The sequence below is a fragment of the Hippopotamus amphibius genome, chromosome 11, assembly GCF_030028045.1.
Source record: "Hippopotamus amphibius kiboko isolate mHipAmp2 chromosome 11, mHipAmp2.hap2, whole genome shotgun sequence".
Classification (NCBI taxonomy): domain Eukaryota; kingdom Metazoa; phylum Chordata; class Mammalia; order Artiodactyla; family Hippopotamidae; genus Hippopotamus; species Hippopotamus amphibius.
Genome location: NC_080196.1, coordinates 95,569,003 through 95,595,149, shown reverse-complemented (window position 1 = coordinate 95,595,149; position 26,147 = coordinate 95,569,003). Strand labels below are relative to the sequence as shown.

The following is a 26,147-nucleotide window of genomic DNA, read 5'->3' as shown; positions in this document are numbered from 1 at the left end:
AAGTAAGGGATCTTTCCTGCAAAGACTTTTGCAGAAGGTGACCCTACATCTCTGGGAGGGAGATTCAAGCCAGGCATCCATCACGGTGCTTTTCAATCAGCACCCACGGAAGTGAGTTGAGAATGCGGCTGTGTGGGTCGTTGCCCCATCCGTGGGTGGACCTGGACTCAGTTGCATATGCCCTGTGGCACCTGACAGCATCCCAGACTTTGCTGTCCCTGCCTTTCCTTCAACCCTGAGGCAGCCTTACCAGCCAGGGCTAGAGCTGTTTTAAGTGACTAAGGAGAAAACGCCTTAGGCAAATTGAAAGTCTTAACATGTTTCAGTCTATTAAAATTTTTTCCTGCCCATTAAAAGAAAAAGAGAAAAAAATGGTAGGCGACATTGCGTATCTTGTTCTTAGAAGGTGACTTCAAGCAAGTTCCAGCCTCTGCTCTTGCTCTGCCCTTTGCCTGGAATCCTCTTCTCCCAGAGGGCCACACGGTTTCCCCTCCTTTATTCAAGTCTTTTGCTTAAATGCCACCTCTTCAGATCAGCCTTCTCTCACCACCCATCCAAAACAGCACCACTTTTTATCTTGTTACCCTGCTCTGCTTTTCTTCATGACACCTCCTCTGATTATGTTCCCTATATAGTTATTGTTTTGTTTCATGTCTGTCTCCCCCTCTCTACTGAAAGTCCATAAAGGCAGGTCTCTGACTCATTTCTGTAGCCACAGCTCCTGACACAGCTGTATTCAATGAATATTTAATACATGAATGAAATCAAGGGTTAAATGAAGGAAGGAAATACCTTTGTTAAAATCTCTAGACTGTACACATTGCCTGTATTTGTTTCCTAAGGTTGCTAAAGTACCACAAACTGAGTGGCTTAAATGTACTACTTTTTTGTCTTTCACCTCTGGAGGCTAGACGTTCAAGATCAAGGTGTTGGCAGGGTGGATTCCCTCTGAAAACTGTAAGGAAGACTCTGTTCCATGCTTCTTCTTTAGCTTCTGATGGTTTCCTCGAGATTTTGGGCGTTCCCTGGCGTGTAGAAGCATCACCGTGATCTCTGCCTTCAGCTTTGCATGGAGTTTTCCTTGTGTGCATCTTGGTCCAAATTTCCCCTATTTATGAAGACATCAGTCGTATTGGATTAGGGTCCACCCTACTCCAGTATAACCTCATCTTAACTAATACATCTGCAATGACCCTGTTTCCAAATAAGGTCACGTTCTGAGTTACTGGGGGCTAGGCCTTCAACATGTGAGTGGAAGGAGGGACAACATTCAACCCGTAACAGGTGCCTTATGTGTTTTTATTGTATAATGGCTGAGCCATTCTTATGTCATTAATCAGAGAAGTAGGTTTAGTTACATAATCCTGGGCGCCCAGTGATGTGTTGGTTCACCACATGGATTACAATTCACAATAATGTGTATGAATTGCTTTGTAAATTGTAAACTGTTCATTGGATGTTAGCATAGTCAGCTGGGGATGTTGACAAGTTATTGATGTGTTATCAAGAAGGAATCAATACCATGGATTTGCTAGTCTTAAATCCCCCCAAATGGATTTTTCTTTATAGCCCAGCTCGATCTGCAAACTGTTTGAAGTATTACTGGATTCTTTTCTACCACTCAGACTGCTTGTCAGTAGTAATTGTGGATAATGGCTTTATATTTTATTTACTTATTTGACAAACATGTACAAATCCTTCATTATGTGCTAAGCGCTATTATAAGTGCTTGATAAATGTTAATTCACAGTCACATGTTTATTATTTATATTATTATTAACAATTAATAATAATATTATCTGAATTTTACTGGTAAAGTAACTGAGGCACAGAGAGGTTACGGAATTACTCAAGGTCACACAGCTACCGAGTGGCAGAGTCAGGCCATGAAACTAGGCAGTCTGCCTCCAAACCTTTTAGTTGTAGACCATTCTTTCTTCACAGAAAGTCTCATGGAAAAATTCAGTGTGTGACAGAACAAAGCAGAACTGCTTTGGTTCAAGTCCAGACGGCAAAGCCCTGTCGGCACAGCACCTCTCCTTTCCCTGGGGAGCCCTGTTTGAAAAGCCCTGATCTAGGAAATAATACCTCTTGGCATGATGCCACTTGTAAGCTGTCTTCAATCCACTCTAGCATAAAACAAATAAAAGTCTTTTCTCACTTTAATTAACTGATTGTGTTTTACTTTGAAAAATTTATCTGCCTAATCTACTTCTGGCAGAAATAAAATGCTAAGATGGATTTTCCCCAGGATGGCAATGCCATATGGCAATTTGGACTTTGCTGGCTTAAGTTCCCCTTGGGTTTCTTTATACAAATGAAGGACTGTGGTTGTGAAAGTTTCCTGAACCAAAAGAGAAATTAGATTTGGTTTCATAGAAATAGAGTTGCATATAAACTTTGCAACCAGATAGGCATGATCTACCCCGTGTTATGGACTGCTTATTTTTTATTTTTATTCATAATATAAAACAATTGGAGCAACAATATTAATAGTTACTGTCCATTGAGTGCCTTCTATAACCAGGAATTGTACAACTTCTACAACTCCTCATTTTTACAACTCTAGATGTTATCACCCCTATTTTACAGATATGTAAGTTAAGGCTAAGATTTTATGGAACTTGTTTAAGTTGGCCCAACCAATGAGGGGATGAGGTAGGATGTTTTGAGAAATATCAGTGGTTAAGAAGCAGATTTTTTAAAAATTGATATATAGTTAATTTACAATGTTGTGTTAGTTTCAAGTGCACAGCAAAGTGAGTCAGTTACATACACACACAGGTAGATGTATATTCTTTTTCAGCTTTTTTTCTGTTATAGGTTATTACAAGATATTGAGTATAGTTCCCTGTGCTGTACAGTAGGTCCTTGTTATTTATCTATTTTATATACAGTAGTGCATGTATGTTAATCCCAAACTCCTAATTTATCTCCCCCTACTCCTGCCACTATCCTCTTTTGGTGACCATAAGTTTATTTTCTATGTCTGTGAGTCTGTTTCTATTCCGTAAATAAGCTCATTTGTGGAGCAGAATTTTTTGATATGGAGAATAAAAGGCACATAAGAGAATATATTTTAGGATATATAATTTGAAACCTGAAGCAATTTTCAAATTATGAAAGACTGAGAATGCAGTTCTAAAGACTGGGAATGCATTCTAAAGACTAATTCCTATGATGACATGTCCCTTATCATTTGGTAATGTACACGATGTCTACATAACACACTAAAAAGAAAAGAGAAGGTAAATCAATCAAATGGGACTATAGATCGAGGGAGATTGAATTGAAGAACAAAAAAACAACTCAGACCAAGTTAATTGCTTTGCTTGACTCTATTTTGCCCCTGCTTTTGCTCCTACCCACTGTCATGCGCTACCCCAGGGGAGGGCAAACTTTTTCTGTAAAAGATCAGATAGCGAGTAAATATTTTAGATGTTGTTTGCCATGTATTTTCTGTGTTGAATCTACTCAACGGAGCTGTTATATTGCAAAAGCAGCATAGACAATACTTAAGTGCATGGCCATCCATGGTTATTTTAGAGTAAAACTTCATCTATGAACATTAAATCTTAACTTCATATAATTTTCGTGTGTCATGAAATGTTATTCTTCTTTCGATTTTTTTTTGAACCATTGAAAGACATAAGAACCATTCATAGGCTGTCCTACCTAGTAGGCTGGAAGGCAGACTGGGCTCCCGGCCATGGTTTGACGACCACCACTCCAGACTGACTACCCCTCGCTCATTTCCAAACGCATCACTTATTGCCTCTGTGGGCATTTCTTTCACTTCTAGCATTTAAATGTTGTTTTGGATTAAGAACTTAATCCCGAAAGAGACTTCAGAGGACGGAGTAACAGAAGTAGTTCCGCTCACACTCTGTGAAAAACAGACTTGCAGAGCTGCTACAGCCAAATCAAGTTCCCCCGAAACAAATAGAAGCCATGGTGGCTTTCTAAGAGGATTTAACATGAAATGGAAAATTCTTGGCATACTCTGTCAGTTTCATTGAAGATTAGAGGATAAATGCAGGACTTTGAGTCGTCCCAAGAAGCTTTTTAGTTTTAAAGTGATGCTAGCATATGTGAAAATTCTTTGTGTGTTTTAACAGCATAGGTTGTTGCTAAATTTTAATTCTTTTCTCACTAGGGAATCCGGCCTTAACGTAATGGGAACATTCTTGATCTTGGTGTCCCAAAGACGAAGGTTTGAGTTTCAGCTCTGTTAATTTTACTGTGATCTTGGGTAAGTTAATATCACCTACGTCTTGGCTTCCTTATCAGTAAGATGAGATGAATAATCCTACCTCACAGTACTTTTATTTTATCTTAATTTTTTAGTCCTTTACTGTTTATTATGAAAATTTCAAACAGAAGCAAAATAGTAGACTATGGTGAATCCCATGTGAAGCCCTTGCCCAGCCTCTACAATTCCATGCATTTTATCAAACTTCTTTCCTTTTCACCTCATCCCATTTTTTTCTTCTCTTCAATAGTAGAGTAAAATACTCTCTTTAAAATTTCAGATGTAATATTATCTCACCTGAAGATATTTCAGTATGTATAACTAACAGAGAAGATCATTCTAAGGAATGTCATAATTCCATGATCACACCTAAAATTACAATAATTACAAATAATGCTTCATAAAATTGCATTAATTCTTTAACATCATCTGTTATCCAGTCAGTGTTAAAATTCCCCTACTTGTTTCAAAAATGTTTTTATATAGTTGGTTTATTTGAATCAGGAACCTAAGAAGATTCATATATTGCATTTGGTCATATGGTTCTTAAGACATAATTTCTGGCAATTTCTCTTTGCCTCTTCCCATCTTTCTTCATATAATTAATTTGTGGAAAGAATAATTATTTGTCCTGTAAAATTTTACATAATCTGGATTTAGCTGTTTTCAACCTTCACCCTTGGAGAGTCATTGAACAGTTTCCTCTTTCTCAGGTATTTGCCGTCGGTAGATAGAGGAACTGCATGCTTCATAAGTGATGCTTTCTACTGTGATTGTACCGCATTTCGAAGATATAATATCTAGTTGTCTCTTTTTTAGTTTTCTGTTAAGATTGAACCTCTTCATCAACCTCTCACCTAATGCTTTCAGCACTGGTTGATGACTGTTGCTTGAATCTATTACTTCACAAGGGGTTGCAAAATCTAGGTTTTCTAAATCTATCAATTCTTTTGGATTTATTAGCAGGAATTCTGTAGCAAAATTTTCCTAATCAACTCTATGGTTCCCAAGAGATAGTTGGTAAATTCATATCATAAAGGCAAGATAAATGCTTATTGGTGTCCCTCTCACCCCCTTTTCTGGGCTAATTTTTAGTATAATGGTGGCCTGTCTCATATTGAGTTTGAGGATTATTGTTGGTGCTGGTGGTGGTTTTTCTCTTGTCAACATAATTTCAGGAATTAAAAAAAGTTTTGGTATGTTTTAATCCATCACAGTTATTCCTCTTCACGTTGGCTTTTGTGTCTTATTCGAGTAATATTTGATCACTTTTTCATTTTCTGGTGTGACAAGATATCTCAGGCTCATCTTATACATTTATTGCCCCAGATCTAAATCACTCAAGAAGCCCTGGTCTCATTTTAGTAGAAAATGGTGTACTGAGACCACGGTCTGGGCGCGGGGAGTGTTAGTTACTTCTGTTTCTAAATTTTCAATGCACAGACTTGCAATATACATTTTTAAAGGAAAATAGATCATTATTTTCTACTCTAGGCTTCAGTTTGGATTGTAAGGTTTTTACATAACATTTTTGGTTCTAATTTGGATTTCTTTTTCTGTTACACTAAAATTCTTGGTTGTTAAGACATTAAGACAATGACTTCTTGACTTTATTCTACATCACGCATTCTTGTGGGTGAGTCACGTGCATGGGTGCATACACATATAATAGTTTCAAAATAGCAATACCAATATTTCCACTAACAATATTGTTAACGAGTACAGTTTAAGATTGTTTTGTGATTCTTTTTGTTCTTAGGACATATCACACCTGGGAAAAAGAGTCCCTAGTGCATATTTTAAAGCAACTTCAAGCAATTCATGTGGATTTGCCACTAGCTTGTTACGCAGATATATTCATATGTTTTATTTGGTTTTTATTTTGGAGGATTTTATTTTTTTCTTTTCCGTTTAGTTTTATTTTATAATTAGGTAAAATAATTACATTGTTCGGTGTCAAAACTACAAATCACAGATTTTCCTCTTCCCATCCTACTCCTTCTTCTTAGAGAAATTATGATGTTGTGTATCCTTCTCTGCACCACACTTTTTCATTGAATAAACATATCCTGGAGAAGACTCTATAGAAGTAGGTAGTTCATTCAGTCAGTCCTCTTTTTGTGGACATTTGGGCTTTTCCCAATCTTTTACTATTACAAATAGTTCTTCAGTAAATGGCCTTTACTGGCTACCGAAAGTTAAATAAAATGCATTACATTAAAGGTGTCTGTAAAATATAAAGTTTTATATATATGTATGATTTTGTTATATTATTTTAGCTCCACAGACATTTATTAAGCACTTACAATGTGCTAGAATATGAATATGAATAAGGTGTAGTCTCTACTCTTGAGTTTTTATAGTCTCATTGATATGGAATAAAAGAGAAATTTCACATTTTTCCTTCTCAGAGAGTTTAATTTTTAAGTTTCTAATCAATGATTATTTCAACTGGTGTTGTTTTAATATTAAATGAATTCCTAGATTTTTGGATATATACAGCTTTCCATAATTTATAATATTTTCTACTATATTTGATTACAGTGCTGACGTGGAGCTCCTTTCAGTTTATGCACCACATAATTACAAGATCTAAGAAGTTAGTTTTGTCCAACTGATTTATGTTTTCCTAAAGCTGGACTTCACAATGACAACAGTAACAGTGACCACGACAGTTCCCTTGAGGGGGAAGGTAGAAGATAATTCTGCCTTGTACGAGTCCACATCAGCTCACATCATCGAAGAAACTGAATATGTGAAAAAGGTATGTGACACTGGCAATCATGTTAGCACGATATGACTTTTTACAGTAAAGTCTGATATGAATTTGTGGGCTTTGTTTCTCCCCCCCCGTAGAACATGTGAGGAAGAACAGACCTAGTTTGGCACAGGACGACCTTGATAGCTGAAATTTAAACACACGTGTAGTCATTTCTCGAGGGTATGAACCTCTGTTCCTACACTTGGAGTAAAACCGAATGAAGGGCCAGGAGGGCTCAGAACACCTATCAGCCCCTAATTTGTCCCACACTATCACCACTGCATCCGATGTTTTGTATCATTTCTCAGTTCTTTCATTAAGTGTTGATACTTTGTTGCCAAGTGGATATTTATGATTCCTGCTGAGTTTCTGTCTCTCTTTACCTTGTTCCTTCTCAAACAGTTCAGAGTGACGGTGGCCAATGACTTGTACACGTTGGCATGTTACTTCATTAAAAGTGTGAAATCTTAGGAGAATCCAATGGTAATGGCGGACAAAGGTGTATGTTCTCATGAACTACTTTTTAGAACAGGTGGAAAAATTTGGACATAGCTAGTCTGTAACTTATTCAGATCGATTAATTCATCTTTGAGTGTCTTGCAGTTCCACAGGTCACCAACACATGGGGCTTGTATTTCATGCACAAATTTTTATGATCTTCTCAGAGTAATTATTCTCTAGTAATTACTAAATAGTAGTTATTCTCTAGTAATTACTAGATAGTAATTATTTTGCAGTAATTACTGGATAGTAATTATTTTGTAGTGATTACCAAATAATAATTGTTTTATAGTAATTACCAAATAGCAAATTAGTACTAAATTACTAAATAGAAAGAAATAGAACTAAATAGTGTTAAATACTAATTACTAAATAGTAATTATTTTGTGGTATAATATTCATTTGGGTTATATTTTAGGTTTGTGAAGAAAGAGCAATAAAGACCAGAATGTTCATTTTCTGTGATCTCAACAATATTAACCTAAATGCAGGTTAGCTTGATGGCAGTTATTTAAATCTGAGATTGGTATATATGTACTACTTTCTAGATACACTTGGTTCCCTGTAACTGGTAGAGGAAAAAAAAGTATATGGGATTAAATGCCTTTGAAAAAAATATTTGTTCTTTCTTTTAGATTCGAACTACTCTGGAAAAGATCCGAAATCAAGTATTTAAAGATGAAGTAAGACATAACAGTACAAATCACAGACAAGATGCAAAGGTAATGAACTTGTCAGAGGTACCAATTTTATTCCTTCAGTAAAGGACCATAAAGCCATATAGACTTCATTTAAATAACTTTTTGATATTATTGAATTATTGTTTGAATGATGAGTATTAAATATTTTGTTGGTATCTAGAGGGGTTAATGGGCATATGTATGAAATATTTAACCGCAGGTGTCATTAGCAGGATCAGATGGGAATGGCCAGATCTTACTTGAATATTTTCACCTTGGCTTACTTATCCAAAGTATATGGGAGGATATTGGCCCAACCAGGATACATGTCAGCAACATGTTCCAATGACAGACAAAGATACAAGCCTTTAGGTTCACCTGGGCCACACCAATGGACCCTCAGTTGAAGCCATTAGGCTGAGTGATCAATCAATAAGCTTAAATGCACCTCTTCCCCTGCGACCAGCCTTTTATTCTTAAGGTCAAGCAACATGCACTTAGCCTTGTCTGAATTATGCCAGGTTGAAGCTCACCTGAGCCACGTGCACCTCATCAATGTCAGTGTTATCCACTGTGTAGGATGGCCACAGAGAACACTAGAACATAGCGTAAGGTGTATAAACAGTCTTCTTTATCATCCTCAGCTCCTAAACTAGCACATCTAGCTCCAATTATTTTCTTCAATGTTCTGAAACTGGAAAAAAGGTTAATGTTTATGAATGAGAGGAAAAGTCAAACATTCAGTTCTGATGATGTTGAGGTGCCTATCAGACTTCTGAGTGCAGGCTCCTGGTGGATGGTTGGATATTTGATTCTGGAATTGAGAGTGGAAGTCTGCGATAGAAGGTCCAGGCTATGGGGTAGAGATTTGGAGAGTCAGGATGGTATTTAAAGTTCTGACACTGGAGGAGATCACCAAACATATGGGTGTGGATAGAAATGAGAGAAAATCTAAGCATTTAGTGCTGAGATTTCTGATATTTAGATGTTGGGAAGAAGAAGAATCATCACAGGAAGCTGAGAAGTGAGGCCCGTGAATTAGGAGGAAAAATGGGAGAGAATGGAGCTATTGAGAGGACAAGGAAAAAAGGGTTTCAGAAAGTGAGGAGGGACTGCTGTGTCAAATGGTGTCTGTGGGTCAAGTAAATTGAGGGCTGGTTATGGACCATTGGCTGTAACAATGGGGAGGTTGTTGGAGACGTTGCTAGGAATAGCTTCTTGGGGATACACGTGAGTTGTGTTGCCAGAGTGTTGGCCTCGGTCATCTCAAACCACAGAAGGTCAGCAAACAACTTAGATTAAAAAAACGCACACACACACACAAAGAACTGGCTTTGTGGATGTCTTTTATCTCCCTAAAAGGTCTTAATATTTAAGACTGTAGGGAATATAAACGGCATGAAAGATGTACTTCTACCTTCCTGTTAATATAGGAATCTATTCAAATTTGAGCAAGTATAGATGGCAGCTGCTTCATCTGGAATTTCCCATTGATATTTGAGATTTGAAAGATTTATTTGTGTTGACCTGAGTCTTCCTTGAGACAGGTAATACTGAGTGATGATTATCGTTATCAAAGTTAGCAGAGGGAGGAAAAGTCAGGTGTATGATTTTCTGCTTTGTTCATTTCAGCACTGTCAACACATTCAGAACGGCTCTGGCTCTGAAATGGACCCCTCTGGTTGCAGTTTTGATCTGCTCCTGGAAAGGATAAAAGGAAAAGACCGACAGCTCTTAGAAATGAACAAAGAGAATGAAGTGTTGAAAATCAAGGTATGAGCAGTAGGAGAAATTTCTGACTTTATACTTTGAACCTTTGAGCCAATAGAATAGATTCATGCATCTGTGAAAGCAGATAGACACCCACACACATCCATAAATCCACACGTACTCACATACCCAGAGAAGCACTTTTACGTTTGATAAATTAAATCTCACTGTTTTATTTGGGAGGCAATTTTTATTATTAAAAAGATTTGACAAAAGTTCAGTGGGTATAGTTTTAGTGGTACAAGATGCATATGTTCTAGAGATTTGCAGTACAATATTGTGCCTATACTTAATACTATATTGTACACTTAAAAATCTGTTAGTGGGGCAGGTGTCATGTTAAGTGTTTTTACTACAGTAAAATTTAAAAGTCTTTACATATGTAATAATTAGATATTAATAATCGCATATTAATTAGAACACTTATAGTCAAATGTCTCATTGTTTTGCTTAGCTCATGTATTGTTGGGTGCCTTAGATTTTCCTTCTTTGGCTTATTTTATATGCAGTCCTACAGTGATTTAGTAGGTAGCTCTTTACCGCCATCCTTGATTATTTCTTAGGTTAGATCTTTGAAAGATTCATGACATTTTGTCTTTATTGCCCCTTATACTTCAATCTTGTCCTACTTCTATTTCAGGAAATATGTCTTTTAGTACTGTCATGGCTGTTGGTAATAAAATGCTTGCAAATACGTGTATAAGCCAATGGGGCACGGGGGAGCCCTTTGCAAGGGTGTGGTCTATAAATGCAGGGCACTGGTGTTCATAGAGCTCATTTTGGCCTGGCCAGTGCAAATCACCTGCATGACAGCCCCAGTAACTAGGGGTTCTCATTTTATGTTTTCTTCTTACCAGGTAAGAGCATCTTTCCTCCTATCCATTGTCTATGAAGGTGCAAATGGTATGGTTACAGCCTCTGTGTTTTTGGGTGTCCATCAAACTGCATTGTCTTTAACCCTTTTTATTGTGAATGTCAAAATGTGAATGGTGACCTTTTGTTTTCTAGCTCGAAGCGTCCAGAGAAGCAGGAGCAGCAGCTCTGAGAAATGTGGCCCAGAGATTATTTGAAAACTATCAAACACAGTCTGAAGAAGTTAGAAAGAAGCATGAGGACAGTAGACACCTACTCCAGGTAGTGAGCTAGCAGCTTGCATACTGGTGAACTAACCTCCAACTTGTCAAGCCTCTCTTTTGGGGAGGAGTTAGATGTGAAACAAGTAATGGCCACATGACTTGGCAAGCCCCAAGAAGGGCAGGCTGCCCATCTTCTGCCCTGATCTCCCCCCACCCCTGTTTAGCCTGGTACCCGGGTGTTACTGAGCTGCTCTGTTGCCCCTCTTGCCCAGAGCCCTGCAGAGCACAGGCAGGAGGGAGGCCGTGCCTCCCAGCCTAGAAATAAGGGCTGGCCCCATGACACTGGCCAGTGGCTTCTCTTCTGGTTCTGCCTTTGACTAACTAGGTGACCCAGTTTGAATCATTCTGTCTCTCTGACTTGACTCAAAAATGAAAAAGTTGGGCTAGATAAATGGTCGCGAAATTTTTTTGCTCCTGGAATACATTCTTCAGAGTAAACAAACAAAAACATGTATGTATATGTGCATATATACATTTCATATAAAAATTATATATTTTATATTTTAATATATACATGTATATATTAAAATATACAATCATATAAATATATATATGTGTGTGTGTATGTATGTCTGTATATCATAGACACACACACACACTCTTGTTTGTTTTTCAATCTGAAATATGTATCCTAGGGCCAGTAAAACTTTATCTGGAGAACATATTCTAGGACTGGAGGAGGGAAAGTGATTGTATGTGTGTGTTTGCCAAAACTCAAAACAGGGAAGTTCATTCAGGTGCAGGTGGGGCACCTGGGTCTCTGCCAGCTCGGGCCCTTGGAAGGTCCCCAGGGGAGCACAGCAGGAAATCCACTGCAGAGGCGACACACCCTCAAGCTGCAGGTTGTGGGTGGTGATGGTCACAAACTCGAGGACGGGCAGGGTGCAGAAAAAGTACCTAAGGGAACGAGCGAGCAAGTGCACAGGAGTGCCTGTGTCCCAGCAACGGGGACCCAGCCCCAGCCTGGAGTTCCCCGGTAGGAATGCCCGCCTGGTACTTTCAAGGGAAGTCAGACACTTTTTTTTTAACTGTAAAGTCTCAAGTTCTATTAAATGAACAAACAGATGTGAGCGCACGTCAGTTATACGTCAGTTGAAACAGTCCCAAGTGTGGCCCACAGGCTGCCCGCTGAAGGCTTCTCTCCTGCGTCTTTTAATATCACTCCTGCTACATACCTAGGAGTTAATCCCGTGACACAGAGGGAATAATTATCTGCTTTTATGACACTTTCTGATTAAAACACAAAACATGTTTTACTTGAATGTGTAAGATTTTATTTTTGTTCTAGATAAGTTTTATTGAGAAAAAGTGAAAAGTTTTGCTTTTCTTAAATCACTATCTTTCACTTTTCTGTCTCTCTTTCTTATACAAATTCAGAGAGTATGCTTTATGGTAGCAAATGTCAACATTCTAGAAATAATATTTATATATTATTAATTCTCCATTGATTTAGTGATGGTGTAGTCCTTCAGGTGTATTTTGAAGGAAGACTGAATTCAAGGAAGTAATTCTAAACAAGTGTGAATTATTAAAATTTTTTTGCGACTCAAAAAATTATAGAGGGAGATAACATCTGTATAGGTTTAATTAAAACAATAGTCTGACAACTGTTTTTCTGACCAAAGGTTAACAAACTTGAAAAAGAACAGAAACTGAAGCAACATGTTGAAAATCTGAAGCAAATTTCCGAAAAGCTTGAAGAAAAACATAATCAAATCACAGAATTGGAGAATCTTGTACAGAGAATGGAAAAGGTAGGCCTCTGGAGAATTAAAGGGATTTCTTCCTGACAGGGTTAGGGTGAGAATTAAAGAAAATATTGTAATATGAAAATAAATAACATTAAGTGAAAGTACTCTTTGCAGCTCCTAAGATCTTAGGATGTACTCAATAATGTTCGTTTCTTCCCTTACACATTGAATATGATGTGTATTGTAATTTCTGATTTACCTCTTTACAAGTACTGCAGTTATATCATTATCTGTCACTTTTTTTTCCTTGTAAATGTATGGCTTAGAAAGGGGAACCAGGTGAGGCTATGAATAGAAATAATGGCAAAGTCCACCTACTGCTACTAATGATATAGCGAATCCCTGTAATCGTAGCATTTTTATGTATTGGAGTCAGTGAAGTGTTTATTTTAGGCCACCCAAGTCCCCTTTAAGTTTGTAAAAACCTGTGGCTGCCCTAGGACAGGTATAGTTCACAATTAAGAAAAGACATTCTTGGAACTTCTCTGGCAGTCCAGTGGTTGACTCCACACTCCTGGTGCAGGGGGCATGCCACACAGCTCGGCCAAATTTAGGGAAGAGTAAGAATAGAACAAAAATTATTAAAAGTTTCATGCAGTGTTTGTTTAAATAGCCTGTCCTGCAAATACATACAAAAGGTGAGCACTTAAATTTCATTTTGCATGCCTTGGAATTTAGAATTCAGACAAACCAAGGAATATTTTTTAATAGTAAGACAAACGAATAGAAAATTGTAAAAAATTTTTAATAGCAAAAGAAAAACCCAGTAGATAAGAATTCAGACTTTAACTTCTAGTAAATATTGACCAGTACATTTTTGTATTTGTTGTATGATTTCCTTGATTTTCCTCTGCTGTTTTCAGCTTCATTTTGTTTTATAAGTCTGCTTGAATTGAGGCTGTTTTAGAAATGTCACTTCAAAAGCATCACATTTCATCATTCATGATATTTGCCTGAGAAACTTTAATTTTTTACATGTTTTCCCCAAATTTAATTTATAACACTGTGAGTCTGGCTGAATTTGTGATCTTAATGAAGGTCCTATGAAGAAATCACGAAAATTAAATAAGCCCAAACTCAACTGAATCTAATAATAATAATATACAGCTACTTCTGTGTTGTATGGTAGGTGGAACTGAGTGTTTTACTTTAACCAAAATCACAGGGCTAGGATGTCCTCAAGGAGCTGGTTTGCCCATGTGTAACAGTTTATAATTATTATGTTTTGGACAAACTGTTACATTTGGATGAATACTTTGCAATGTTAGAATATTTATCCTGTAATAAATAGTTTAGCAAACTAAGATAGCACAAAGAACGTTTACATTGAGGAAAGGGAGACAATTCTGGAATGTAAATAGGGTTGTTTAATCAAACTACTCGATTAACCAGCTTGACATTTAAATTTAAACTTGCAATCACCTCAAGCCCAGTAACACTGGGTCACGTTTAGTGGTCAGCTGTCAGTCCCTGAAAATTAACAACCACCGCAAAATAGTGGAATGTAATTTCTATTTTCTAGAAACCCCAGGAAATCTGTACCAGATGTGAGTTCATCTCAGAATTCTAGGGTATATTCACTGGACTATTTATTCAACAAATGTTTGAGCTCCTACCATGTACCAGGCAGAGCTCAAGGCTAGATATCTATTTGTGAATGAACCAGATACAGTCTCTTTGTGGAGATTGCAATGTAATATATCCGGGTTGTGTGAGACTCAAGGAACTTCCCAGCTCTCCTTTCATTCACTCTCCCAGGGGTCCTTAGGGAAGCTGACATCCTACCGAAGGTAGGGAAATGGACCCCAGAGTAAGGTTAAGTGGCTTAGATATTGGCAGACATTTTGGGGATGTGATGGCCTAGCATTTGTCTTGATATTGACCTATAATGGAGGGCTGTCTCTAGGAGCTCTCTGATACAGTAAGTGGACAGAATGCCCATGGTTCATCAAGGCCATGCAGGAACCTTCCAGAACATTCTATTTCAGTGACTTCCTAGAGTGGAATCTTTTGGAATCTCTGAGAGGTTGAGGGAGGTGGGGATGCAGATGCAGTGGAAATAAAATGTTAAGAAGTTTTTTTTCTTTTTTAAACATATTTAAAGATACATTATATTTGTAAAACAAACAAGCAAATAAATAAAACTGTAAGAAGCAAAGCTTGGTAACATCTTGGTTTAAGGAGATACTGAGGATACAGGCTGTGATGAAGGGTTTCTCAGGAGGGGAGTGTGTATCAGAATGAGAGGGGTGGGTACTAAGACATTTGGATTAATAAGAAAAAGACATGAGTTAAAAAATGAAATGAAAATTAAAAATGAACATCCATAACAAAGGTTGATAAATACTGCCCTGGTGATGGGTACCCCCTGGAGAAGGATTCATTTTCTACTCACTTGCACAAGCCACTGCTCCAGTAAATAGCCATTAGTGGTATGAGGTCTGGTAGTGAACACATTACTTAAAACCTTCACCATCTGTCCCACTTTAATCAGGAATGCAGTGAGAATGAATTCCATAAACACAGTGATAAGCCAGCAAAAACGCCCAATAAGAGCATTTTAATATGGCATATGTTCCCTTGGCTAGCAGTGCACTTCTGTTGCATCATATTTGTTTTCCAGTGTCATTTATTTGGCTCTATTAGAATTTTAGATCTCAAAGGCGCTTTTAAGACCATCTAATTCCTCATCATCATCTTATAAACGAGGACAGTGCGAGTGAGAACTATTCCACAGTGCTCTAGTTAGCAGTTCACAGTCCTTTCCATTATGTCCTCATCTTCTCTGATGTGGGATAAAAAGGACATCATTGATTCCTAAATCATTTAGAAGTTAACATTTGGCAGTTATTTAAATTGGGATCCACTCCACCTTGACCAATAGGGTAGGGTAACTCTTCGGCTCTTCAGAGGTGTGGTTTGGGCAAGAGTGGATTGCCTACTGGATGGTGCTGTGAACACCTTTCCCTTTCCAGAAGACACTGTGCCTGAGAAGTGCTAGCTGGTGTAGTGTGATTTTCCGAGTTGTCAGAGAGGAAGCGTTGAGTCTAAGTTACAAGGACCTACTGTATAGCACAGGGGACTCTACTCAATATTCTGTAATAACCTATACGGGGAAAGACTATGAAAAAGAATGGATATTGGTATATGTATAACTGAACCGCTTTGCTGTACACCTGAAACTAACACAACATTGTAAATCAACTATACACCAATATAAAATAAAAATTAAATTAATGAGTCCAAGCTAAATATTGGAGCCTTGACTGAGGCAGAACATTTCCTTGTCCAGCTGTCTGATCTCCTTGAACCCTGGTTATAAAGGTTCATGAATTGAGAGTAAGTCCATTAGAAAGAATGTTTGTTAAACATCCCTATAAATTCAAAATATATTATCAGTGATGTGTTTCTTTGATGATCTGTGTGTCATAATAAGCTTGCAAAGAGTACCCTGATCCCTCAGATCAGCAACATCTAATATATGTGATAAGAATGCTACAGGGAATTTTTGAAAAAGTTAGTATACATTTTAAAAATACCAGAGCACATAAGTGGAAGTCAGGAGTTGAACTATAATAAATCAAGGGAGTTTATATTATAAAACTCCTTTGTTGTGAAAAGGCAATTCATAGACCCTTGCATTTTACAGATTGGTCCAAGCTCCTCAAAAAAAAAAAAAAAAAGATGTTAAGCCATGTTAATCAGAAGAAGCAGTTGTTTTAGAATTATCTATTAGGAGAGGCTAGGCGGGTGGGCAGTCTTGTTGCTGGGGAATGACCTGAGGGTGCGGTTTTCAAACATTTTTACCTTCACTCATATTTTTCAGTGATTGTCTAAAATGTTTCTTCAAAACTGTAAGGTGTTGCAAAGGATATTCTTGCTGGTGATTTTTAAACAGCTTTATTGAGGTATAGTTAATGTACAATAGACCATACATATTTAAAATGTACAATTTGATAAGTATTGACATATATATATCCATGAGACTACTACCACCAATATCAAAATAATGAAGATATACCGTCAACTCATCCCTTTCCGATTTACTCATACCCCTTGGTCATCTCCAGTGAATCTATCTAGACTGAAGTTAATTTCATTAAAGGTTTTCAACAAGAAAAAATAAATTAAAAAAATAATAAAAATAACAGAGCACATAAGATATGAAGTATTTGGCATCTTCCAATTATTATATACTGACGTCCTAATATGTTCCAGAGAATCATGTAGACCTTTCATATGCATCTCCAATCATCCCAACATTTTAATATAGGTAACATTATCCCCATTTTAGGGATGTTCAAAAAGTCAAAAACATGATTCAAACAAATATAAAATGAATACATGTCAGATGTTTTATTCAGCTCATTAATTAATGAGGGAATCAGTAAGATGGTAAAGCTGGTTTAAATATAATATTTTTTGAAATTGGCTATTTACGTGGATTTTGAAGAAGAATACAGAATAGGATTACTAGGTTAGATACAAAGCTACTTAATATTCTTTAAGACAGTAAACCATAACCTTTGGGATTACCTTTTCTACCAGGCGGAAACCTACAAATTAACATGCAACTTCATAAAGTCAAGTCTCTAATCAAATAATAAATAATAAAGTCAAACACAAAGAAATTCCTCAAGAGAATTAAAAAATCCTTGGGTCAGGTTATTAAACAATGACCCAATATGACATTAAAATACTATATTTTGATTTACAAATTTTGGTTAATTTTTCTTAACAGCGATAAGGTCTAGAGAGGTTAAAACCTTGGCAAAAATTACACAGTCACAAAGTATCAAAACCATGTCAGTCCATGTCCAAAGACATTCTGATATTTTTGCTATGACGGCACTGTCTTGTATTTTACCCATATAAATACTGCAGAAGGAATGATTTTAAACAGCATTGTAAACAGTGTCAAAACATCAGATATAAAAAAGAACACAGTCATCCCAACTTGGTTTTTCATGGACTTGTCTATTTTCCTGTTGGATGGGAAGAGTTTTGTTTAATAATGACATTAGGCATTTCTTTAGGTATTCTTTCACAGTGTAAAAATTTCTGTTATATCCGAATTAGGAAGTGACTTTATCACTTGTGGCCTTGATCATTCACTAAAAATACATTTACTACTTTTCTGCCTTCTGCCAGATGCCATGCGAGCAGCTAGGTATCAAAACAAGCACAATAATATCCTTGGATACCAAAGACTCAGACTAACGTCGGAGAAGCAGGTGGAGTGATGGGAGAGGCAGTGTCTAGAGAGAGATGCAGGCAGTTAGCATTTGGGGTGGGATGGAGAGATGTAAGAGAAGTTTGGCTGAGAAGTGGGCTGGGGGAGGAGCCAGAGCTCTCCAGACAAGTGAAGGCAGTAAAGGCAACTAGTCTTGACCTGTCCTTGAGCTACTTGTAAACCATGCAGTTCCGGGGTGGGTTGTAACAGCTCCATATGAAATTAGCTCTTTAGCTCAAAACATATTTCTAATATTATAAGAAGCATCTTTTGTGAACAGTTTGCAAGAATTCCTTGCCAAACACACACACAGAAAGAGAATGAGAGAGAGAGACAGAGAAATAAAGAAAGAGAAATGAGCAAAACATATCTTATTTTCTCCTAGGAAAAGAGAACACTGCTAGGAAAAAAGCTGTCTTTGGAAAACAATCTGCTGCATCTCAAATCCAAGGATACAAATGCTAAAAGGTTTGCAAATGTACCCCCTAAGTAAAGGCAGTTCCTGGTATCTTTCCTCTCTTCTGGTCCACTGACCCTGGATAGAAGCCTACTATCCCCCAAGGGAAAGGAAGCCTGAAAGTGCAGGAGGGAGGGAGATTTCTTAGCATCAACAGCCCTGTGTCTCTCCCTTCCTACCCACTGGGGAATCAGGAAGGGGACAGAGGTCACTGGGGGAACAGGGAAACTGGTGTGTGTGTGTGTGTGTGTGTGTGTGTGTGTGGTGGGGGTGGGCGGAGGGCTAAACTTTTTGAAGACTGCATGAGCCTGTCGCCTCCCTGTTTACTCTTTGTGCTGAAAAGGATGCTGTTGAGGTCTCCATTCCCCTGATGCTTCTGATTTTGTTAATGAATCTCTGCTACAGCCAGCATTAAATTAGCTAGCCCACTAGTGGAATCGTAAGATAGTTTTGTCGTGCTCCCAACTTTGTAGATAATGAAGGAAATACTGTGAAAAGCATTCTTAGTTCTTGGGACTTACTTACAATTACTTGTAATTCACAAGCAGTCCTGGTCCTTAGTGTGCTGGGTATGGGGGTTGATTTATGGGTTTAAGGATATCAAATGGCTTGATTACTTGGCTGCTGTTAGACAAATTCTCTGGAATATCATAGAATAACTCATTTCATATGAAATTTCCTGACCTTTTTCTTTTCTTTCCCTTTCCTTTCCTTTCTTCTTTTCTTTTCCTTTAATTCTAAGCCTACCACAATCATTACATATTCTGATATAACATTCAAAGTCAAATCTATTTCAAGATCTTAGTTCATCCATCTAGATCTATTGCTCTATGCACTATTATGAATCTCAAAATTCACACATTCTTATTCTCATTTATTCAATAACATACTCAAACATCACTTTCTCTTGGTCTTTTGATTTCTTCCTATTTCCTTTTCCTTTCCTATTATTTCTCTTTCTCTTCATTGGACCACATAAGCCAAAGTCCAGAACTGGGCTAACGCTGGCAATTGTACCTACATATTTGAAACACACTGGGATACCACTAATATTAATTTCCCCATATGCTTCTCTGTGAACAAGCATATAGCCCCAGAAGGTGGACTTCTAAGTTTTATAGCACTGTGCATGTCTGTAGAGAATGAAGGAAATACTATAGAAAATATCCATAAGTCTTTGGAATTACTTGTAAATACTCATAATTTAACTCTAAGTAAATTTTTGGCTTACCTCTTTTTTTTTTTTTTTTTTTCCTAAAGAGTACTTTTCCATGCAGCAGAACTACAGCTGGTACAGTGTGCCTTCCATTAAGAGCCCAGACAATCTGAGGTTGACATTTTTCCTTTAAAAATGATTTATTGATAATAGAGCTTTTGTCAGTCTTTGAGCCAAAAATGTAATTGTTTTAAAAACCAAACTGATCTATTCCTTCAGTTCTCTTATATATGAGCAGTCATGATAAAGAATTCTCAAAACGCTCTTGAGGAAAGTGTTAGAAATACCTTGAGGGAAATGGAGGCTTTGTGTTTCCAGAAAGGTGTTTGAACATCCTGGCTTATGCGGTTTTCCTAAATTGTAGCTATCACAAGTATTTATTTTACTTGTTATTCTGAGCTGTGTGTAGAGGTATTCACTTCGCTAAGGGACAAGAAAATGAAATCAGTATGAGTCAGACTCTTTTGGTTAAAGCAATAGAGACTTGGTTAAGGTACCAAAACTAAGAGGATTTCTGTTGGGCTGCGATTGGATAGATATGGCCATAAAGAAGAAGTACTCATGGGAAGCCAGGAGGACCACCCTTTAGCACCTAATGTGATTTGAAAAACCAGATTATTTTGTTGATCCCACTTATTGATGCCTGTTTATGCAGGTTCACTCTTTTCTTGTTCTTTGTTCTTCCTGGATAATTTATTACCTTTTCCCACCATTTTTTACCAGCTGGTTTATATTCTCTGTATTTTCCTTTCGAATTTCAGAGGAAAGAGTCTAATTGGCCTAATACTGCTTCCTGTACTGGGAAGGTTGACCATGTTGACCAACCCCTACTTTGACATCCAATCAGCAGCCTTTGGCAGGCACCACCTCCCAGTCTTGGGGGTGGGGGTGGGGGGTGGGGGCTCCTCTTACTCAGGGAAGAGCCTAGGGCTGCTTCCCTGCGCAGGGGGCTAGGGGTGATTTAATTTCTCTTAAACATAGATAGTGAGTTTGATAGGCATCATGACTTTCTTGAATTGCAGTGAGCTTCATTCTACCATTTTGATAAAAAGAGAAAAAGACTCAATATGTTGTAACTTGGCATTTCTAATATTAGAAGGATGATACCTTTTAAGCTTTTATAATTCAGAAGAAAAAGAGTTTTTTCTTGTGTGTAGATATGTGTATATCATTATATTAAACTAATCTTCACAATTACTTTTAATGAGAGTTGTTAGATTTGGCAGAATCGTCTTGTCTTAAAAACAAGGTTGACCCCATATTTCTACTACTATCAGTACTAACTAACATGTGGATAGTTAATTCCCTTCAGTTTATAAAGTAACCCCAGGTACCTTATTTAATTTAATCTTACCATTGACCCTTCGGGAAGGGAACAGAGCTTCTAATGGGTTAGGTGACTTGTTAAGATTATTCAGCCTACCAGAAGTTGTAGGGCTGGGAGTTTGGGCTCTGATATTGTTATAGCAAAGCCCTTAGGCTCATTCCTCTATAGAGGAGATTTTACTTTCTTCTTCTCATTTCTGCAGACTCCAGAGACCTTCTAGCAGACTGGTTTCCTCAGTCCCCTGTGTGGCTGTGAGCAGAAGGCGGTTTTCCAACTTCTCTCTCTGTCCTGTGATGTCACAGACAAACACACACGCTCATTTGAGAGTTACCCTTCGGGGAAACACATCTGCAGTTTGTCCAGACAAGTGGCGTGTTGGCTTCTCCGTGTCTGTAGAAGCTGCCTAGGGATGGCAATATTCCTTAGAGGAGGAAACAGGGTGTCTTGAAGATGTGGCTGCATGTCAAAGCATACTGTTGCTACTTACATTGCACATTTATCTTCAGTAGTTTTGAGGGCTGTCTTAAGCCCCCCATTTAGTGCCACCACTGAAAACAACAATGGGGAAGATTTTGACCAACAACAGTAGTACATAATACATACATATTTGACCAGCAATAGTAATACATAGTGATTCACATTGGTTGAAATGTGAACAGAGCCACACACACATCTTAGCTTATTCTTTCACCTTGGTCTTGCCTGGGAAAGGTGAGGACCTAGCCTTCCTGTGCCCATGGCTGTGATCCTCAGTTTCCCTCTCTTCCACTGGGGACTCACATTCAGTGATCACCACCACAGAGGTTCAAAGAAACATCAGCTCCTAAATAGCATATACCTGAGTCCCTGTAGACTCTGGTAGGATTCTTTCATAGCTTCAGAGAAGCTCCAGGTTGCCACCAATCTTACTACCTTCTCTCTCAAGTGGGAATTCCCTATGGGGTTATTCATATGCCCAATGCCTGGGACGTGTAATGGGCCCAGAAGTAGCAGCAGCATGGTACGTGCAACATAGTTTCAGTTGCCACTTTTATGGCATTCCTCTTGTGTTTCAGTAACTAGCTCTTTTTATTTCTCCTGGAATTTTCATTCCTATAAACATCATAATGCATTAATTCCTGATAATAAGTATCGTTTATGAAGACTTAAAAGGGTTCTATTTTGGGATTGTGCAAATATGGCCATCCTCATGTTCTTCATACCCTTTGTAATTATATGTTTATGTACCTGAGTTCTAAGAAAATGTAAGATCATTTACAAAAACTACATAAAAGTAACATAATTCTTTAACTGGAAATAGATTAGATGAGAAGGCCAAGAAGACACAAGAACAGGTATACAATGAGGTTGGCCCACAAAATGTGTACCATGAGGTGCTATACACTTGCTCACAGTGGACCACTAACTCAGTTTAAAATTTTCTAGCAGCCAATCTAATGAGAAAATTATGATTAATTTTGTGATTCACAATGTCCACATGGCTAAAACCAACCAAGTCTTTGGGAGAAGTCTAGTTCTTTTTAACATATCGGTAAGGGAAGAGAGAAAAAATTTCCAGGATATGCTCATAAAAAGGACCATGAACAATGTCTTCAACTGAATCCTTACAGTAAACACAGAAGCTGTACCTTGGAAAATGCTTTTAAAAAGGATAACATGCATCCAAAGAACAATTCAAAGCCATTTTAACAGTGAGCAGCAGAGGGCAGTGTGGCAAGGCTCAATAATGATATCTCTGATGGTGGAAGTTAACCCCAAAATAGATTTTAAATATCCTGACAAATGGATGGAGAGACAGTCCTCCATGACCTCAAGGCTTGGAGGACTCCATGACCAAGCCTTTGGCAGACATTGGCCAGCAGAGAGGTTGAGGATGTGCTTCTCACACAGTACTATGGTCATCCCAAGTAACTAAAGACAAACCATTTGTTTTCACATTTCTGCACGTTAAAGACAAGATTGACTTCCTTTCTTGAACACTAAGGAATCTAATATGAGGAAGACCAGAAATGGTGCCCTGTTCGCTCTCCCTTCATATTGATTTGAGACATCATCCTCAGTTCCCTTTCTCAAAAAGCTGGAGCCAAGGGTTTCCTCTTTTTTTTTGTTTGGGCTTTTTTTCTCTGCTCCCATTGCCATTTCCAGGCTGTGGACTTTCTCAGCTCCGAGACTGGCATCTATGAGGCAAAAAGAAAACCCGGGGAGCTCACCATTGTGCTGTTTCCTGGATCCCAAAGTCCCGAGCTAGTCTTCCTTCTTCTTTCCACCTTTCAGAGTCTTCTTGTGTGTGTTGATGTATAATGCTTTGGGTTGACTTAATAGGGAGAATAGGGGAAAACACATCTTCTACATCTTCCTAGAAGGGGAAGTTTTCATTCTCTTTTAATTTCAACATTGATTTTGTATTTATATTGAGGCATTGGGAGGCAGAGCATAAATCCTAGATACAGATGTTTGGCCTCCTTTCCTAGGCCTGGCCTTCATTAATGTTTCTTCTTACTGTTTTGCTTTAGTACATCTTAATGCTTCAACAGAAAGATAGATAACAGAGATTAAAGTGGGCTCAAATGGCAGCTTATTTAGATATATTCTCACATTCAAGGATCTTAAATGGATGACTAGGTTTTCTGTTTATTGAACAAGCCTAAGAGAGATTTTTTTTTTGCAGCTTCCTTTAATCACTGTTCTAGTGTATAATGCAGATAAGTCTGAAACCACTATGCTTTCCAGAGTGCTTCCAGAAATACTTTTCTTCCATCTTAAGACATTTCAGATTTTTATGTATTTATGGTGAGCTTGATGGTAATATTCTCATGAAATGCATGGGGAAGTTTCCTGAGTTTTGTATTTTAGAAAGCATAGCTACCCGCTCCCATCCTCCTAAAGACTTCTTTTTCCTTTCGGTCCCTGAATTCTAGGTCATCGTAAGACACAATGAGACCATTTTGAATATTCACCTTTAATAATATACAGTATTTTCATATTTTATGAATTTTCAGAGTTGACTTGACTCTGCAAAGCATCCCAAGTTCTTTCTCATTATTCCCCAGGAAAGTCCTGAATCTGACTGCTCTTTTCTCCTTTTCTCTTTTTTTCCCTTCTCTCTGGAGCAATTTTGAATCTTAGTATCAGCTGTGGGCCAGATTTCTGTTTGCCTTCTGTGCCGCTTTGATCCTTATGTCTGCAACTCATCTTATTTTGTGAAGCACCTCTTCAAGTCCCTTTCTAATTTTTCTGCTGGGTTCCTGTTCCATTGATTTGTAGATGATCTTTATATATTCTGGATACAATGCCTTTATTAGTCATTTATGTGACTGAGATTTTGAGGCTGTCCTATACACTCTCATTTGATGACTAGAAGTTTTAAATTTTTGTCTATTCAAACTTATGTCTTTAACTTTGCAGTTAATACTGTCCTGAGTTCTATTTTAACAATCTTTCTCTATTCCAAATTCATGAAGATGCTCTCTATACTATCTTTTGAAAGTTTTTTGGGTCCCCAGTTTTATCTACATGGAATTTATTCTTTTGTTGAAGTGAGGTAGGGATTAATTTTCTTTTTCTTTGTTTCCTATGAGTGTTCAGTTATCACAATAACGTTTGTTGAAAAGACTATCCTTTTAATAACCTTCTGCAGCATCATCTTTAATGTAAATTGTTTGTCTATTGGTCTACCTCTGTGATATATATGTATGTGTAAAATAAAAGTAGCATGGATATAGCATAATTTGTTTTATTAGACTTCTATTGGTGAACATTTAGATTGTTTCCATTTTTTAATGCTATGAACAATAACTACATTTTATATTTATTTTGTGACATATATGCTGTGTAATTATACAGTATTTTATAGTATAAATTATTTGATTCCATAGGATAAATCATTATACATTATTTTTACTTGTGCAAGGATTTCTATAGTTTTATAGAAATTAATTTTTCCTACAGTAAAACAAACTCTTTTTAGAGCTTTGTCATACAAAACCAAACAAGGGAAAAAATCAAGACTGTCTTAAATATTGCAAGTTGCCTGAAAGTTACTTGGCTTTGAGCGACTTTATTATATATTAAACATTCTTGAGACAACTGTAGTGGTTTAGTTCTGTGCTACTCAGAGCACCGAAAGCCTGGTTCATGGACCAGCAAAATCACTGGAACACCTGAAGCATGTTGGAAATGCAGACTTGCAAGCCCTACCCCAGCCTATTGGATTAGAATGTGCATTTTAACAAGATCCCTGACAATTTAACAAGATCCTCCAGTGCATATTAAGTTTCAGAAGCAATGTTTTAGTACATGATGTAAAACAAAACGGAGACTCTTCTTTTAAAAATAAGAACAAGTTCTGCCGTAGTGTCATGTGAATTTCCATGACCTTTGTAATATTTGTAGAGACTATAAAAATCAGAGTTGCAATTGTGTTGGATGTTGGCTACTAACTGTGAAACCTTAATAAGCTAAAATAATTTATTACTTTGTAAAAAACTCATTTTCCAAAAGCACATTCACTCTTTAAGTGTACAGTATAATCTTGTAATGCTGTACAGATAGGGATTATTATAGCTGTTACATGGAGGCTTAGAAAGGCTGTATGATTCCAAAGTCACAAAGCTTCCAAGTTTGGTGGTCTTGCTGCAAGGCATTTTGCCTCAAACTCTAATAATATTGGCAAGAAGAGAAATAGTCAAAAGCTATATAATCAATGCCAGTTACCTAAATGGAGCTTTGGGAAAGTATGAATAATCTAAAGCCAAACTTCATTCATCTTTCTTCACCATGGTTGATGCAGACTCAAAATATTAGGTGGAATTTAATTTTTTTCTTGCCTTATTTACAGGTAGTTGAATTAACAAAAATAGGAAGAAAAAAAAAAAAAAGACAAACACAGGCAACTCACAACATATACTAACCCCTGTATCCTTGGAACTAGATTTCTGGTATATATGTAAAGTCTCCATTCTTGGCCCCATGTTCTAATCCTGCTATCCCATGTAATTATCTGTGCATTCTGATGGCTGCTGTCTGTGAGTGCTCAGAGGTGAGACAGATTAGATATGTAGGTG

The 26,147-nt window shown here is 37.4% G+C and overlaps 1 protein-coding gene across 11 annotated transcripts in view; it reads left to right on the top strand.

Moving 5' to 3' along the window:
• CCDC68 (coiled-coil domain containing 68) overlaps window positions 1-26,147 on the top strand; it is a 50,694-nt gene that overhangs the window by 8,716 nt on the left and 15,831 nt on the right. For 10 of the 11 annotated variants that reach the window (XR_009048133.1, XR_009048130.1, XR_009048132.1 and 7 more), the window contains 7 exons: window positions 4,157-4,252; window positions 6,797-7,016; window positions 8,150-8,236; window positions 9,827-9,967; window positions 10,973-11,098; window positions 12,726-12,854; window positions 18,470-18,552. Coding sequence is in view for 5 of the 11 variants with exons in the window: in XM_057700324.1 (XP_057556307.1) it covers window positions 6,900-7,016; window positions 8,150-8,236; window positions 9,827-9,967; window positions 10,973-11,098; window positions 12,726-12,854; window positions 18,470-18,552 (683 nt within the window). In the remaining 6 variants the exon portion in view is untranslated. The remainder of the gene's footprint in view (window positions 1-4,156; window positions 4,253-6,796; window positions 7,017-8,149; window positions 8,237-9,826; window positions 9,968-10,972; window positions 11,099-12,725; window positions 12,855-18,469; window positions 18,553-26,147) is intronic. The other variant, XM_057700328.1, reaches the window with a different exon arrangement.